This window comes from Nematostella vectensis, chromosome 3, assembly GCF_932526225.1.
Source record: "Nematostella vectensis chromosome 3, jaNemVect1.1, whole genome shotgun sequence".
Classification (NCBI taxonomy): domain Eukaryota; kingdom Metazoa; phylum Cnidaria; class Anthozoa; order Actiniaria; family Edwardsiidae; genus Nematostella; species Nematostella vectensis.
The window spans coordinates 5147986-5160479 of record NC_064036.1 but is presented as its reverse complement, the minus strand read 5'-3'; the positions used below and the strand labels follow the sequence as shown (position 1 = coordinate 5160479).

The following is a 12494-nucleotide window of genomic DNA, read 5'->3' as shown; positions in this document are numbered from 1 at the left end:
TTGCGCTCGTGTTACAGTTAGAATAGGAAAATAACATGCGCGCTTCGCTACTATCTAGCATTCAAAGGTCGCTCCCTTGTTCTTTTTTCTCCTGGTACGTAGTAGTGTAGGTAAAAAAGTGTCTGTGTTCGAGTACAAGAGAACATATTGAGTAAAAAGGATATTTACTTTTTGTACCAAATACATGTTACGCATGATGGACCAGTAGTATATCAATGTATGCTGAGGATGAAAATACTTGAGGTAGCAGGCAGTCGTATAAGGCTGTACCTTTATAGACCGGCCTAGCTTGGGTTAGCATGTAAATTTGCGTGATAACCTCACTTTCCCCTTTATCGAGCATGGGAACTGTACATCCAATGTGATCTACCGCGACATGACGGAAAAACATGACGTGACGCTTCAAATAAGCCCATTTCACATCGAATAAGGCGGAGAATTTCTCTGAGTACTTAGTAACTTATAGCAAACAAAATATCAAGTGCGACTTTTTTTTTTTTAAATTGATGCGACTTTTTGTAAAGTGTCATTGAAATTCGAGCTTTTCGTCCCTGAACTGATACACAGGGCAAAGATAATAAAGAAAAATTATTTTAAAAAGCCAAAATCTGGTTATGTGCACTTCGGCCTCACGTTATTTGTGTTTTGAAAATCAGTCTGTAATACAAAGAACCTTTAGCCATTGTAAGAAATTGTGTCTTCTCTCTCTATCTAGAATTGCGCGTTTTCCAGGTTTTTTCGTCATGTCATCTACCGCTGGTAGGTACCAGATGTATCCCTTACCCCAATTCACCTCAATTTTTTTCTGTACTGCAAACCCCCTGAAATCCATACTGCATTAACCTCAGCCCCTCCCCCCCCTGAAGAAATCTTGGATCCCTCACTGAATTACTGAAAATTGCAGGATGATTTTAGCAAAAAAAAAATGGGGGTGTATCAGTGCTTATATTATCTCAAATGTATAGCGGATAGTGATTTTTACAGTGGTAATGTATAATAGATGCTCAATTACTACAACAATGCTAAAACTGCTATATATTGATCCTAAAACAATCACGAGAGAGACTAAATTCAATGCTCATTATTCAATTTACTAAAATAACTTGCAAAAATTAAGAATTACACAACATTACCTTATGTTTCTTTTTATCATTATTTAGCGTAACTATAACTGACTTTTCATATAACTTTTCATGTTTGGGTTGACTTTTTCGTTCTTGAAGTTTAAAAATGGGCTACATTCCAAGTCGAGTTCAGATCGTCTTTCAGTCATCTGAAATAAAAAAAGTGTTTGTTATCAATCAAACAAGAAATAATGTAGAGAGTATACATAACTCGGATAGCCCCCCTCCCCCCAGGATCTGTTAGCTGCCAACACCGTTATACCTTGCATCCCAAAAAAATACGGCAGCGTCAGTAATAAAAGAGTATTTAAATTTCTTAAAAAGACATTGTTGTAGCATTGTTGCAGCTCTCACTTTAGTAGCCGCGGCCACAGTAGCGAAGCCAACAGACGGGTGTCTTGGGTAGCTGGTAGACATAGAATCCGCCACAGTTCCTGACTTTGATGTTGTTGCTCCACCTGCAGCAGCTGCCACTCCAGTGATAGCACACCTTGCGTGTCACCAGGCTGTAACGAAGGCTGGGATGAGATCCGACCATCCATCCAGGGGCATGGGTACCACAGCGTTTTACAGGTACACATCTTGTTGGCATGGCATTTCCTGCTGCGCCGAGGAAGCGGTACCAGAGATTACCAGGAAGGTCTCTCTGGTCACACCTGAGGCTATTCTGTGCGGTATTGCCAATCGCTCGGTCAAAGCTGTTGAAAATAGTGTATCTCCGGCACTCTGCAAAGACAAATGAACTCTATATTCCAAAAGAATATATCTTGGATAAGATATAAAGCATGTGCTTATCAAACAGCCATGTATTCAGACACAAAACATAGTTTAGTTTAATCTTGCTATTCATTTTGCTATTGCTGTAACTGAAGTACTGAAAGCGTGCCACTGAAAGTGTGCCACTTTGAGCATAGGAGATCCATAAAAAAACATCGGAGTTACTTGTGGGAATTTTTTCACAATTTTTTTTTTGTAGTAGGGCCACACGCTTTGTCAACAGACCTACTAAATGATTCATTGAATCATGAGCTTAAGATAAGTAAGGGTTCTATACATTTTCAGTTTACCTGCATCATTACTATGCTATTGAAATAAATTTAAAGTACTTAACATATTTAATGGTTGCCATCAAAGTGGCTTCATTTTCAATTTAATTCTTTTAAATCATTATTAAATCAGCGAAATTGATCTACAATCATTGATATACAAAAGGGTTGACATCGAAATGACCTGCTATTACAAAGACAATTAATACTGGCTTTGTTTATTTCGAGACTTGAACCTCGCACCAAATAGCTATGTCTTTAAAAAACAGTTTTCAATTTGGCGGTTTATCCCTTTGAAATAGTGGATTCCATCTTGTTCAGTTTAAAAATATGCTATGGGATAAGGCACACCTAGCTCGGCATAAGCACAAAAAACACCCACCTGGAGGAGGAGGTGGAAGCGATCCCCGATTGCCGCAGTAGCGAAGCATACAGACGGGTGTCTTGGGTAGCTGGTAGACGTAGAATCCGCCACAGTTCCTGACTTTGATGTAGTTGCTCCACCTGCAGCAGCTTCCACTCCAGTGATAGCACACCTTGCGTGTCACCAGGCTGTAACGAAGGCTGGGATGAGAGCCGACCATCCATCCAGGGGCATGGGTACCACAGCGTTTCACAGGTACACAACTTGTTGGCATGGCATTTCCTGCTGCACCGAGGAAGCGGTACCAGAGATTACCAGGAAGGTCTCTCTGGTCACACCTGAGGCTATTCTGTGCGGTATTGGCCACCGCTCGGTCAAAGCTGTTAAAGACAGTGTATCTTCGGCACTCTGCAAAGACAAATGAACTCAACCTTCCAAAAGAACATATAGTCACGGATACGATATATACCATGTGCTTTTCAAACTGATTTAACAACCATGTATTCAGACACAAAACATAGTTTTGTTATTGCTTTAACTGAAGTACTGAAAGTGTGCCACTCTGAGCATCTATAAAAAGCATCGGAGCTACTTGTGGCATTTTTTCGCATTTTTTTTTGTAGTACGGCCAGAAGCTTTGCCAAACCTACTAAATGACTCATTGAATCGTGAGCTTAAAATAAGTAAGGGTTGTACACATATTAATTCAGTTTACCTGCGTCATTACTATGCTATTGAAGTAAATTTAAAATACGTAACATATTTAAGGGTTGCCATTAAATTGGCTTCATTTTCAATTTAATTCTTTAGAGTCATCATTAAATCAGCGAAATTGATCTACAGTCATTGATATACAAAAGGGTTGACATCGAAACGACCTGTTATTACAAAAAAAAAAACTAATACTGCCTCTTTTTATTTCCAGACTTGAACCTCGCACCAAATAGATATGTCTTACAAAAACAGTTTTCAATTTGGCGGTTTATCCCTTTGAAATAGCCGATTCCATGTTATTCAGTTTAAATATATGCTATGTGATAAGACACACGTGCCTCGGCAGAAACACAAAAAAACACCCACCTGGAGGAGGAGGAGGTGGAAGCGATCCCCGATTGCCGCAGTAGCGAAGCCAACAGACGGGTGTCTTGGGTAGCTGGTAGACATAAAATCCGCCACAGTTCCTGACTTTGATGAAGTTGCTCCACCTGCAGCAGCTTCCACTCCAGTGATAGCACACCTTGCGTGTCACCAGGCTGTAACGAAGGCTGGGATGAGAGCCGACCATCCATCCAGGGGCATGGGTACCACAGCGTTTTACAGGTACACATCTTGTTGGCATGGCATTTCCTGCTGCGCCGAGGAAGCGGTACCAGAGATTACCAGGAAGGTCTCTCTGGTCACACCTGAGGCTATTCTGTGCGGTATTGCCAATCGCTCGGTCAAAGCTGTTGAAGACAGTGTATCTTCGGCACTCTGCAAAGACAAATGAACTCAATCTTCCAAAATAACATATAGCCATGGATACAATATAAACCATATGCTTATCAAACTGATCGGACAGCCACGTATTCAGACACAAAACATAGTTTAGTTTAAGCTTGCTATTTATTTTGCTATCGCTGTAACTGAAGTACTGAAGGTGTGCAACTTTGAGCATAGAGTGACTAGTGGGATATTTTTCACACTGTTTCTGTCGTACGGCTAGAAGCTTTGCCAACTGACCTACTTAATGACTCATTGAATCGTGAGCTTAAGATAAGTAAGGGTTCTACACATATTCAGTTTACCTGCGTCATTACTATGCTATTGGAATAAATTTAAAATACGGTGACATAAGGGCTGCCATCAAAGTGGCTTCATTTTCAATTTAATTCATTTAAGCCATCATTAAATCAGCGAAATTGATCAACAGTAATTGATATAAAAAAGGGTTGACATCGGAACGACCTGCTATTACAAAAAAACAAATACTGCCTTTTTTTTTATTTCCAGACTTGAACGTTGCACCAAATAGATATGTCTTTCAAAACAGTTTTCAATTTGGCGGTTTATCCCTTTAAAATAGCCGATTCCATGTTATTCAGTTTAAATATATGCTATGGGATAAGACACACCTAGCTCGGCATAAACACAAAAAAACACCCACCTGGAGGAGGAGGTGGAAGCGATCCCCGATTGCCGCAGTAGCGAAGCCAACAGACGGGTGTCTTGGGTAGCTGGTAGACATAAAATCCGCCACAGTTCCTGACTTTGATGTAGTTGCTCCACCTGCAGCAGCTGCCACTCCAGTGATAGCACACCTTGCGTGTCACCAGGCTGTAACGAAGGCTGGGATGAGAGCCGACCATCCATCCAGGGGCATGGGTACCACAGCGTTTTACAGGTACACAACTTGTTGGCATGGCATTTCCTGCTGCGCCGAGGAAGCGGTACCAGAGATTACCAGGAAGGTCTCTCTGGTCACACTTGAGGCTATTCTGTGCGGTATTGCCAATCGCTCGGTCAAAGCTGTTGAAAATAGTGTATCTCCGGCACTCTGCAAAGACAAATGAACTCTATATTCCAAAAGAACATATCTTGGATAAGATATAAAGCATGTGCTTATCAAACACCATGTATTCAGACACAAAACATAGTTTAGTTTAAGCTTGCTATTCATTTTGCTATTGCTGTAACTGAAGTACTGAAAGCGTGCCACTGAAAGTGTGTCACTTTGAGCATAGGAGATCCATAAAAAGCATCGGAGTTACTTGTGGGAATTTTTTCACATTTTTTTTTGTAGTAGGGCCAGACGCTTTGCAAACAGACCTACTAATTGATTCATTGAATCATGAGCTTCAGATAAGTAAGGGTTCTACACATTTTCAGTTTACCTGCATCATTACTATGCTATTGAAATAAATTTAAAGTACTTAACATATTTAATGGTTGCCATCAAAGTGGCTTCATTTTCAATTTAATTCTTTTAAATCATCATTAAATCAGCGAAATTGATCTACAATCATTGATATACAAAAGGGTTGACATCGAAATGACCTGCTATTACAAAGACAATTAATACTGCCTTTGTTTATTTCGAGACTTGAACCTCGCACCAAATAGCTATGTCTTTCAAAAACAGTTTTCAATTTGGCGGTTTATCCCTTTAAAATAGTGGATTCCATCTTGTTCAGTTTGAAAATATGCTATGGGATAAGACACACCTAGCTCGGCATAAACACAAAAAAACACCCACCTGGAGGAGGAGGTGGAAGCGATCCCCGATTGCCGCAGTAGCGAAGCCAACAGACGGGTGTCTTGGGTAGCTGGTAGACGTAGAATCCGCCACAGTTCCTGACTTTGATGTTGTTGCTCCACCTGCAGCAGCTTCCACTCCAGTGATAGCACACCTTGCGTGTCACCAGGCTGTAACGAAGGCTGGGATGAGAGCCGACCATCCATCCAGGGGCATGGGTACCACAGCGTTTTACAGGTACACATCTTGTTGGCATGGCATTTCCTGCTGCGCCGAGGAAGCGGTACCAGAGATTACCAGGAAGGTCTCTCCGGTCACACCTGAGGCTATTCTGTGCGGTATTGCCAATCGCTCGGTCAAAGCTGTTGAAGACAGTGTATCTTCGGCACTCTGCAAAGACAAATGAACTCTATATTCCAAAAGAACATATCTTGGATAAGATATAAAGCATGTGCTTATCAAACACCATGTATTCAGACACAAAACATAGTTTAGTTTAAGCTTGCTATTCATTTTGCTATTGCTGTAACTGAAGTACTGAAAGCGTGCCACTGAAAGTGTGTCACTTTGAGCATAGGAGATCCATAAAAAGCATCGGAGTTACTTGTGGGAATTTTTTCTAATTTTTTTTTTGTAGTAGGGCCAGACGCTTTGCAAACAGACCTACTAATTGATTCATTGAATCATGAGCTTCAGATAAGTAAGGGTTCTACACATTTTCAGTTTACCTGCATCATTACTATGCTATTGAAATAAATTTAAAGTACTTAACATATTTAATGGTTGCCATCAAAGTGGCTTCATTTTCAATTTAATTCTTTTAAATCATCATTAAATCAGCGAAATTGATCTACAATCATTGATATACAAAAGGGTTGACATCGAAATGACCTGCTATTACAAAGACAATTAATACTGCCTTTGTTTATTTCGAGACTTGAACCTCGCACCAAATAGCTATGTCTTTCAAAAACAGTTTTCAATTGGCGGTTTATCCTTTTAAAATAGTGGATTCCATCTTGTTCAGTTTAAAAATATGCTATGGGATAAGGCACACCTAGCTCGGCATAAACACAAAAAACACCCACCTGGAGGAGGAGGTGGAAGCGATCCCCGATTGCCGCAGTAGCGAAGCATACAGACGGGTGTCTTGGGTAGCTGGTAGACGTAGAATCCGCCACAGTTCCTGACTTTGATGTTGTTGCTCCACCTGCAGCAGCTGCCACTCCAGTGATAGCACACCTTGCGTGTCACCAGGCTGTAACGAAGGCTGGGATGAGATCCGACCATCCATCCAGGGGCATGGGTACCACAGCGTTTCACAGGTACACAACTTGTTGGCATGGCATTTCCTGCTGCACCGAGGAAGCGGTACCAGAGATTACCAGGAAGGTCTCTCTGGTCACACCTGAGGCTATTCTGTGCGGTATTGGCCACCGCTCGGTCAAAGCTGTTGAAGACAGTGTATCTTCGGCACTCTGCAAAGACAAATGAACTCAACCTTCCAAAAGAACATATAGCCACGGATACGATATAAACCATGTGCATTTCAAACTGATTTAACAACCATGTATTCAGACACAAAACATAGTTTTGTTATTGCTTTAACTGAAGTACTGAAAGTGTGCCACTTTGAGCATAGGAGATCTATAAAAAGCATCGGAGTTACTTGTGGCATTTTTTCACATTTGTTTTGTAGTACGGCCAGAAGCTTTGCCAAACCTACTAAATGACTCATTGAATCGTGAGCTTAAAATAAGTAAGGGTTCTACACATATTAATTCAGTTTATCTGCGTCATTACTATGCTATTGAAGTAAATTTAAAATACGTAACATATTTAAGGGTTGCCATTAAATTGGCTTCATTTTCAATTTAATTCTTTAGAGTCATCATTAAATCAGCGAAATTGATCTACAGTCATTGATATACAAAAGGGTTGACATCGAAACGACCTGTTATTACAAAAAAAACTAATACTGCCTCTTTTTATTTCCAGACTTGAACCTCGCACCAAATAGATATGTCTTACAAAAACAGTTTTCAATTTGGCGGTTTATCCCTTTGAAATAGCCGATTCCATGTTATTCAGTTTAAATATATGCTATGTGATAAGACACACGTGCCTCGGCAGAAACACAAAAAGCACCCACCTGGAGAAGGAGGAGGTGGAAGCGATCCCCGATTGCCGCAGTAGCGAAGCATACAGACGGGTGTCTTGGGTAGCTGGTAGACGTAGAATCCGCCACAGTTCCTGACTTTGATGTTGTTGCTCCACCTGCAGCAGCTGCCACTCCAGTGATAGCACACCTTGCGTGTCACCAGGCTGTAACGAAGGCTGGGATGAGATCCGACCATCCATCCAGGGGCATGGGTACCACAGCGTTTTACAGGTACACAACTTGTTGGCATGGCATTTCCTGCTGCGCCGAGAAAGCGGTACCAGAGATTACCAGGAAGGTCTCTCTGGTCACACCTGAGGCTATTCTGTGCGGTATTGCCAATCGCTCGGTCAAAGCTGTTGAAGACAGTGTATCTTCGGCACTCTGCGAAGACAAATGAACTCAATCTTCCAAAAGAAGATATAGCCATGGATACGATATAAACCATGTGCTTATCAAACTGTACAAAACAGCCATGTATTTAGACACAAAACTTAGTTTAGTTTAAACTTGTTATTTATTTTGCTATTGCTTTAACTGAAGTACTGAAAGTGTGCCACTTTGAGCAAAGGTAAACCATAAAAAGCATCCGAGTTACTTGTGGGATTTTTTTGACATTTTTTTTTTGTAATACGGCCAGAAGCTTTGCCAACTGACTTACTAAATGACTCATTGATACGTGAGCTTAAGGTAAGTAAGGGTTCTACACATATTCAGTTTACCTGCGTCACTACTATACAGTTTAAATAAATTTAAAATACGTAACATATTTAAGGGTTGCCATCAAAGTTCAATTTAATTCCTTTAAGTCGTCATTAAATCAGCGAAATTGATCTACAGTTATTGATATACAGAAGGGTTTACATCGAAACGACCTGCTATGACACAGAAAATTAATACCGCCTTTTTCTTTTATTTCCAGACTTGAACCTCGCACCAAATAAATATGTCTTTCAAAAACAGTTTTCAATTTTGGCGGTTTATCCCTCTGAAATAGTCGATTCCATCTTGTTCAGTTTAAATATATGCTATGGGATAAGACACACCTACCTCGGCATAAACACAAAAAAACACCTACCTGGAGGAGGAGGAGGTGGTGGAAGCGATCCCCGATTGCCGCAGTAGCGAAGCCAACAGTTGGGTGTCTTGGGTAGCTGGTAGACATAAAATCCGCCACAGTTCCTGACTTTGATGTTGTTGCTCCACCTGCAGCAGCTGCCACTCCAGTGATAGCACACCTTGCGTGTCACCAGGCTGTAACGAAGGCTGGGATGAGATCCGACCATCCATCCAGGGGCATGGGTACCACAGCGTTTCACAGGTACACAACTTGTTGGCATGGCATTTCCTGCTGCGCCGAGGAAGCGGTACCAGAGATTACCAGGAAGGTCTTTCTGGTCACACCTGATGCTATTCTGTGCGGTATTGCCCATCGCTCGGTCAAAGCTGTTGAAGACAGTGTATCTTCGGCACTCTGCAAAGACAAATGAGCTCAATCTTCCAAAACTGCCATTCCTACAAGCTATGAGCCCGAAATTTGGCTAATTTTTGTATGTACTGTTTTATTTATCTTTTATTTTCCTTAACGAAAGCATTGTGTCATTTGCAAATAAGATATGCCTGGTTAAAGTAAAGGGATACAGGCCCGTACCCAGGATTCTTGGGGGCGTGCGAAATCCGAAAAAATGGACCTAATTTTTCTTTGGGGGGGGGGGAGGGGGGATGAGTTCTCTGATAAAAATTTGACCAGCCCCGAAAGAACAAAAAGGGATTTTTTTATGCCTTTGCAGTATCTTCACGGGACGTTTATTTTCGGATTTGGCTACGTACCAGAGTGATCTATTTTATTCTTTATAGTTTTGTCTACAAATAGCACGTCCATTGGAAACCGAAAGCGGTTCCCACAACGTTCGCACCCCCTGCACCCCCCTGGGTACGGGCCTGGGATAGACTATTATCATGGGCTTACCTGGAGCATAGATGACTCGTCGTTTGTCGACTTCTATATCTTGAAATTAAGAAAAATAATGTTTTCAAGGATTTTTATCTATAGTTCTGTTTTCTATGTTATATCTATTGGATCAAGTCACACACGTGATTAAGTTCCACTAAGTACTGACATTGGCACTAAATTGTATTTCTTCCGCTAGGGAAGCCTCTTGGAAGCCTCGTTTATTTCATCCTTTTTTTCAAATAACTACTTATTAACCGTGTATGCACATTTAACATCTCGGTCTGTTGTCTCGCCCTACGGACTGTAGGGAAAAGGTTTAATATAAGGCAAAAGTTAGATTAGAGACGATGAAACTTCTGCTGCAAAAGAAATAGCTGAATTGTTTCAGTAATAATAGCTTCGGTGCAAAATGCACCAGCCAAGGCAAAAGTAATTTTGTCTTCGTCTAATTTGTTTTGAATCTTAAAATTATAGATTGCTTTGTGCTGATCTGATAAGTGCTTGCGAAATGTTATGCTTTACTTGAATTTTCATCATTTTGTCTTACCATTATGAGAATGTTTGGGGAGGAGAAGCCACAAGTTAACCATCCCGTGCTACGCCCTTATAGTTTCTTTATTTCTTAGTTCTAAAACTACCCCAAAATGAGCAAGCAATGTCATGAAATGTCGAGAAATGTCATGACTTTCTGAGCTGATTTATTGATTAATATGTTCAGTACAACTCTACCTGCATTTTCCTTGACGGGCTGTTGTTCTTGGTCTGCTAAACATCCCAAAACCATTCCTATTCCCTACAAACATTATGATATGGAATAAATCACGTGAAACAAAGCGTCATATAAAATAGAATCTTTATAGATTTCAATCATAGTCAGTTCTTTTTTTAATAATCCTATACCGCGTCTGATTGGTCAAATGGTCCTTGGTGCGCGGCCGGTCGGGAAAGTTCGCATCGCGTATATATAATGGACCCTTATTTCGAATTTGAATAACTCGAACACTCACACACTCCAAGTGACTCCACGTTTCTATTCCCTTCCCTATTTTCAGCCATTTTTTGTCTTCTTTAATCTACTTTTGTTCAAAATAACTTTAAAATTCAAGCGAAATGTTTGAGCAAACCTTTCATATTCTTATATCAAAGTTTCATATTCATATATCAAATTTTCATAATTCAATCCCGTCCCGTGAAGATGCTGCAAAGGCATAAAAAAATCCCTTTTGTTCTTTTTGTTCTGATAAAGATTTTTATCAGAAAACTCATCCCCCCCACACACACACAAAACATTTCTTGATTACCAAAACCCTTGGATAAAAGGTCCATGACATGATTGATTGGGCAGGCCATTGTGGCTAAGTTTGCGTGAAGCTGATGCCTTGTGACTCGACATATGCCAAAACTACAATATCGTACACCTAAAGAACTCGACTTAACTTCGAAGTATAGCAGCGAGCACGTTTTCGGGAAAAGTTGTCTTGAACGAAATATTTTCGTTTTTCGTTGCAGGAATATAAAGACTGCCAAAATCCAATTATACATTTTGAAACTCTGCACACATTCCTCATTTTACCAAACTACAGAAATTCATCTCAATAATTCATTAATATCAAATTCCATAGCATCGAACGAATCTTTTCAACACCCTTGCATGTAAAAGATTAGATTCATGAGAGTTCGTCATTTGTACATTGTGGCCACCCTTGCCCAACATAGCCGGTCTTTTAAGTAAATCAGATCACCGTGTCTTCAGGGTCACAAGAATTCTCGATAGTATCACCAACAGAATTCTATGATATAGCTCACTGCCATACTCAAAAGTTAAGTCGTGTTCTTTCGGTGTACGAATATTGCAATAAAAATGCATCACGATTTCGTTTGAAAAGTATTTATAAAACTGTTTTCAAGTAAAAGGGCTGGGTCCTTGAAATTGTGTTTGGTTTCACTGAAACACGCTTCTTATTCCTTACCATTACTAACAGGACCACCCTCATCTTGGCGAGTTGAGGTGGACGTCCGTAGTAAGATAAAGAGCTCTTTGAGCTTGGTGCTCGAATAAGAACTTAAAGATCTGATTCGAGACTTTATGTCCTTTCGGCTCTTCACGACCCCGCCCCATAGATTGTCACTTTTTAAGGGTTTTATTTTAAGGATGATTTTTGCAATTAAGAGTTTAAAATACGTTTCTTACAGTCAGACTTGATGATTGAGGTTCCCTCTTTTGTTCGATACTTGACACAGTCTATTTAACATAATGGGCACAAGAATTCGAAAGCTATTTGTTCCGCTTTGTGTTAAGTAACCTCAGGTCTAAAAGCACGGACGTTACCTAGTTTGGGTTAATTGAGCTTGGTTTGTGAGGAACTCACTCAGAGTCGTACAAGGACCTCGGACTGAGGTTACTCCCAAGGTGTTATAATTTTGTTATAAAATGAACACTCCAAGAGATTGGTAAATGGGCACATAATTTAAAGCATCAACATCTTATGTTTAAATGATGCGGAAAAAAGGACGCGGAACCTCAAGGGCCCCCTTTCATTAAGTTTTTGAATTTCAAAGGAATCCTTACATAAAATTAACCGTCTTCTCAACTACGAACAAAGAGGTTAA

General features: G+C 40.4%; 1 protein-coding gene across 5 annotated transcripts; it reads right to left on the bottom strand.

The window, feature by feature from the left end:
* Window positions 1–1070: 1070 nt before the first annotated feature.
* LOC116606501 lies at window positions 1071–11995 on the bottom strand. 5 transcript variants are annotated; one of them, XM_048725000.1, is made up of 12 exons: window positions 11855–11995; window positions 10614–10677; window positions 9900–9938; window positions 9009–9404; window positions 7922–8314; window positions 6858–7247; window positions 5770–6159; window positions 4681–5070; window positions 3615–4007; window positions 2553–2942; window positions 1479–1850; window positions 1071–1273 (listed from the first exon to the last, which is right to left on the bottom strand). In XM_048725000.1, the coding sequence occupies exons 1-11, from the start codon at window positions 11876–11878 to the stop codon at window positions 1480–1482; spliced, it is 3240 nt and encodes a 1079-aa protein (XP_048580957.1). In that variant the 5' UTR covers window positions 11879–11995; the 3' UTR covers window positions 1071–1273; window position 1479. The 5 variants fall into 5 exon arrangements, with proteins under 5 accessions (XP_048580957.1, XP_048580956.1, XP_048580960.1 ...); XM_048724999.1 differs by having other exon boundaries at window positions 5770–6164; window positions 6860–7247; XM_048725003.1 differs by lacking the exon at window positions 5770–6159.
* Between the last annotated feature and the right edge of the window lie 499 nt (window positions 11996–12494).